The sequence below is a fragment of the Mus caroli genome, chromosome 6 (genome assembly GCF_900094665.2).
Source record: "Mus caroli chromosome 6, CAROLI_EIJ_v1.1, whole genome shotgun sequence".
Lineage (NCBI taxonomy): Eukaryota > Metazoa > Chordata > Mammalia > Rodentia > Muridae > Mus > Mus caroli.
The window spans coordinates 87275423-87281295 of record NC_034575.1 but is presented as its reverse complement, the minus strand read 5'-3'; the positions used below and the strand labels follow the sequence as shown (position 1 = coordinate 87281295).

Below are 5873 nucleotides of genomic sequence, written 5' to 3'. Positions count from 1 at the left end.
TGAGAGGCGGGACTCAGCACTACTTGGGAGGGACACGTGCAGGGATCAGCTGACCAGTAATGGAGTTGTGGTGTGGTCCGTGTGGCGGTGAGCTCTATCTCAAGAGGGATGTAAGTATTTATAATGGCTGCAAAGCTCAAAACTTATGGGGTCTGAAGAGTGTACATGCTCTAGTCATTCAGTAACCCCAAACAGAAGTGGCAAAAAGGAAAGAGAAGAGACAAGGTTAGAATTTAAAGTTCTCTAAAGAAGGCAGAGTAGGACCAGGCATGGTGGTGCATGCCTTTAACCTCAGCATGTGGGAGGCAAAGGTGGGCAGATCTCTTTGAGGCCAGCCTGGTCTACATAGAGAGTTTCAGGTCAGCAGGGCTATATAGTGAGACCCTGTCTCAGAACTGGAAGAGGAGAAGAGGGGGAGGAGGAAGTGGAGGAGGAGGAAAAGGAGGAAGAGGAGAAGGAAGAAGAGGAAGAGGAGGAAGAAGAGGAGGAGATGGAAGGAGAAAGAAGGAAGAAGAGGAAGAAGAGAAAAGAAGAAAGAAGAAAAAGAAGAAAGGAGGAAGAAGAAGGGGATAGGGGAGGGANGAGAAGGAGAATGGGCAGGGACAGAACACAGTAGACATTAGAAAATATGGGTTCTAATTCTGGCCATACTGGTGAGCTGTGCAGCACTAGGTGAATCACACTGCCTCTCTGAACTTTATGAGTAGGCCATGAAAGTTGAGAAAGGGAGAGAACAGAAGACCAATTCTGGCAAGGGAAGCAGAGCACAGGTGTCTGAGCCACAGCAGAGGTGACAGAGGAGGATAGAAAGGCATCAGCTCCGGGGCATTCGGGGTGGGGAGCCCCGGATCCCCAAGGTGATGATGGCACTTTGAATTTGTTCTAAATAGTACACCATTTACTCACCAAGCCAGCCACAGACCCATGTGGTCAGCTGACCCTCAGGACCAGTCAGTCTCCCCACATNCGCCTGGCCAGATGGCTCATTGTATTCACTTTTGGTCACCCTCGCACATCTGGGGCCCAGGGAAGGCAAGAGCAGTTCTGCCCACCCAAGGCCACTTACCTACAGATGTCACTCTGAGCACCATTCTCGGGGATCTCCTGGCACTCATCATTGTCGATGGCCCACTGCTGGCCCGCTGCACAACACGTCTCGATTAGGTCCTTGGGGGAGCCTGTGGGTTGCAGTAAGGGCTGTGGTTGGGTTTCAGGGCCACCAAGTGCAATACATACTGCAGGCTCTGTGCAGGGGAACCTCTCACCTCAACCCACCCACCCCTGACCTGCACTTCCAGCCCCTCCCTTGTAAGGAAGCACTGAGGAGCCTTGATCCTCTTGCAGGGTGGGTAGAGCAATGGGCAGCCAATGACTGGCTCCAAGAGCATGTGTGTGTGTGTGTGTGTGTGTGTGTGTGTGTGTGTGTGTGTGTGTGTGTAGGGGGTGCTCTCTCCAGAGCCCACAGGACTAGACTACACAGGTAACAGCTGACAGGTGATTTGTCTAGCCCCTTCCCCAACCCCTAGACTGTTTCTGCCAAGACATGTCTCTAAACGAACCATTGCAGACACAAGAAGCCCTGAGCTGGGTTCTTCTGGTCCAAATAACCCAAATGGGGCAGGAGACAGAAAAGAGCCTCGAGGGCTTGTGGGATTCCATTTAGAGCCATCTTAAGTTACTTTTCTTGGAGATTTGGTTGCAATGATGAAGTCTAAATAATAAAAATTAATACTAATTAACAATCATTATAACACAATGACCAAAACCAAAATTGATGTATTCAAATAGTGGTTCTTAATACAGTAATAGAAAAATTAGTAGAGAAATATGGCATTTAAAAGAGAAATCCAGAAATAAACAGGCAGTAAGCATGTTGACCAAAAAGAGGGATCTGTCTGTCTGTCTTCTCCTCCTTCTCCTTCCTTTTAGATTTATTTTATGTGTTACTTTGCTTGCATGTATATGCACCGTGAGTGCAGAACCCAAGAAGCCCACAAGGTGGCATCAGATCCCCTGGAACTGTAGTTACTGGTAATTTGGGGCTACTATGTGGATGCTGGGAATGAACCTGGGTTCTCTACTGAAGCAGCAAGTGCTTTTAACCACTTTATTTGAAACACATACCGTGTACACATACTCGAGAAGAGGGGCAATGCACTCAAGATGTGAACTCTNCTTTATGTGAGACACAACTTTAATACAATTATAATCAAAGACCCAGTCTGCTTATGGGATTTGTCAAGGTGATTCTCAAATTCACATGAATAGCCAGGCCTGGTAGAAACAGTCTGTAATTCACTACTAAGAAGGCCATGCAGCAGGATTATAGTTCAAGGCCAGCATGGACAACCTTGTGGGACTTGTCTCAAAATGAAGACTTAAAAACAAAGAGGCAGAATTATGGCTCTCAATCAGGCTGGCTTCTTCCTTTTCACTTTTCAGGGATCAAATCTCCTCAGAGAAAGTCTCCCTGGCACCTNTGTACCTCAACCCCATCCAATTACCCCACTCTGCCCCCATTAACAAAATTGACTATCTAAAAGTATACAAGCCAGGCATGGAGGCTATAAAACAAGCACTCTGGAAGCTGAGGCAGGAAGATTACAAATTTAAGCCTGGGCTCCATAAAGAGAACCTCTCACCAAAAGAAGGAGGAGGAAGAGGAGGGAAAGGAGGAAGAGGAGACGGAGGAGGAGTATAATGTGGATGTGGCCAAGATGAAGAGATGGTCCACTGGCTGAGGACCCAGGCTGTAAGACATAATGAGCCTTTGGTGGGACATTTCATATCTAACACTTGATCTTCCTTCTACAGGCTGGAATCTTCCCTCCCTAAGGCTTTTCTAAGAAAGCCCTATGGGATTACAAGATTGCACCAGATTCTGGGGTCTTGGTGAGGCAATATATGATAGATGCCCTAAGAGATCACAATGACAGCCCTAATGTGCTGAGCGCCAGTAACAACCCAGGCACAAGGCCAAACACTCCAACTGTTGTTACTCCCTCTGCCCAAGAGGAAGTGGAGGATTAGACAGCACAGCCTCGATTTCCCCCTTCCCTTTCCCTCTCCAGGCACANGCATCTTGATGCAGCCAGTCTGAGAGAGCTCACTCAAACAGACCCTCCAGCAAGCCAAGGTGCCGCCTTCATNTGGACTCAGGTTTTCTAGTCTCTTGATCTCAGGCCAGGTTTTAGCCCGCACTTGGTAGATTTCCACTGTTCCCTGGCTTCTCCCACCCTAGCTCTCTCGNTTCAGAGCCATCTGGAGCTGTGACCTCATGCTGGAAGGTCAAGNTACTTGGAGCATGAAGGGGACTGGGTCTAATGTGGACTCAACATCCAAGGTATGGGAGGTAAGGTCACAATGAGGTCTCTACCTCACAACTCCCAAGGTGCTCCTGAGGCAGCTCCTCTGACTTCTGGCCTGTGGAGTGAACCCCAAGTCCTCTCTATAATCCTTCTAATAATCTGACTGTAGTGATATGCTCCAATCTCTGGGTGCCCTGTGTCACCTTGCCTTGGCCACTCCTACAGTTCTACCTAACCTGGCCACAGGAATTTGCACCCCATCTGCAGCAGACTTGCTTCAGGCTACCCCTGGCTTCCCAAGACTGGCATTTGGCTCCTTCTAATCCCTAAGCTGCTTCTTGCATCACTGAAATCCCTCCCTGGCTGTTCTGAGGACATACCTCCCAGGGCCACCACCTCTGAAGCACAGTCAACCCACCCACCTGTCTCCTTACCTCTGGACCCTCTGCTCCATCTGTCCTCCAGTCACTTCCAGGTTGGTACCCAGGTGACTGTCCACACACAGAAATCAGATGAGGATTCCTCCGTGCCTGTGCAACTCCACGAAATGCTCCTGCCTCCTCCTTCCCCACTTGACCCTTCTCTGAGCTCTTTCTCTCTCTCTCTCTTTCTCCTCTCCTATCTTCCCCTCTCCCCTCCCCCCTTTCCTCTCCTCCCTTTTCCTGAGTGTCTCAGGCTCATTCCTACCCAGGGCTAATGCAGTTGCTATGTTGTCTGCCCAGAATCTTCCACCCCTCCTCCTGCCTGTCCCCACCTCTACTCTCAACCAAGCCAACTCCTTTCTCCTTTTCAGGGATCACTTTTTCTTAGAGAGGGTCTCCCCAACTTCTGTGCACCCTAACTCTACTTATCATTACCATACAACTTCATTTAGCCTTTCTCATACAGCACTGGCCTTGTGGGGGGGGGTAGTAGCTCTGAGTCATTTTGGGGAACCTTGGAATTGCATAAAAAGCCATTACAGGACAAAGTACCACTCTATGGTGTAACAATAAAGGTCTTCCAGCTTTTGCCCCTCTACCTAGTCACTTGGGCCTCTGCTTACTGCTACTTTCATTGGTGATGGTCTGTGCTAGAAGCATCCTCCTCCTCCCTGTCCACCTGGGGAATGTCCATCTATCAAGCCTGAAGAGGCCCATCCAATAAGACTTCCCTGCCCCTCCATCTGGCCAGCACCCACCTGCCTCTGGGCAGACCATTCAGCTTCTAGTTAAACAACACACACACACACACACACACACACACACACACACACACCAATGATATCCCTGCCATGTGACACACTTATGCCAACACCATCCTTGAAAGGTCCTGTGTCCAAGACTGGGCCTGAGCCACCTCAGGTCTCTAGTGGGCAGCACAGGGCCCAGCACTGACTAGAACATCACAGATTCTGCTTCTAGGAGGATCATTCAGGATCTCAGCATCCATCATTGTTCAAAGTTCACACCAGCCCATGATGGCTGTATGTGTAGTAAAGGGGCCACCCTTGTCCGTCAGCACACCACGTGGTGCTGCACCTTTCTGAATGAACTAGACCATCACAGGAAGAGAATCAATCCCTGGGTAGAAGAAGGGGCTGGGCCACTGTCCATTGAGTGATGCCCATCTGNTCTTCTGCTTCTTCTGGGTCGGCTGGGCCTCCCTATTCCTCCCAAGGATGACCCTCCTGCCAAGCAGTAANATGGCCTGGCTCTGGACCACTCTGCCATGGTCTTCAGAGTATCAGGCTTCCAGGTCCTGACAGCCAGACAGTATGGGAGACCCCTGACCTACTCGGTCAAACTGCACCTCTCACACCCCTAGGTGACAGAGANAGATTGCTAGAGTGGAAAACTTGCCCTGCCACCTGCTGAAAGGGAAGCAAGCTGTGCAGATTCATTTTGCAGAGACTTTGTTATAAGGAAAAAAAACAGAAATAGATACCCCAGGGGCCCCAGGCCACTGAAAGGCCCATGCTAGAAATGTCTTACCAGGCATGGTCTCTATACTTCAACAAGTCTTGCCGATGACAGCCACAGCCACCATGCGACATGCTTATAACCCACAAGTATGACATGGGGAAAGACACTGGCCACAGGAAGAGACAAAAACATGAATGGATAAGGTAACACGACTAGAAAAATCTCATAATGAAGACGGATCTAAGATTTCGAAATGATAGAGCAGCGAGCCCGACACAGACTGCAGACAGCACCTGTTTCCACTCAGATTCAGAGACAGAAAGTAGTGTAGCAGGCACCAGGGGCTGGGGCTTAGTGCGCAACAGGAACAGCTTGGGAAGATGGGAAGTCTTCCTCCACTGTGACTGCATTTAATGCTGTTGAGCTGCAGACTCAATAGCTGTAAATTTCATGTTATTTTTGAAAAAAAAATGCATTGCACATTGCAGTACAATATAAAGAACTGTGAGCTGACGCTTCCCCCATCAGGAATCTCATATACTGACACACACACACACACACACACACACACACACACACACGCCCAGACAGGAGGGTCCCAGAAGCATGATGTATTTGTGACAGCAAAGATTCCAGAAATACCTAACAATCCACGATGAAA

The 5873-nt window shown here is 49.1% G+C and overlaps 1 protein-coding gene across 1 annotated transcript in view; it reads right to left on the bottom strand.

The window, feature by feature from the left end:
• Positions 1 to 5873, bottom strand: part of Fbln2 (fibulin 2) — a 59635-nt gene that overhangs the window by 20446 nt on the left and 33316 nt on the right. The window contains exon 3 of the mRNA XM_029478234.1: positions 1067 to 1178. Coding sequence (XP_029334094.1) covers positions 1067 to 1178 — 112 coding nt within the window. The remainder of the gene's footprint in view (positions 1 to 1066; positions 1179 to 5873) is intronic.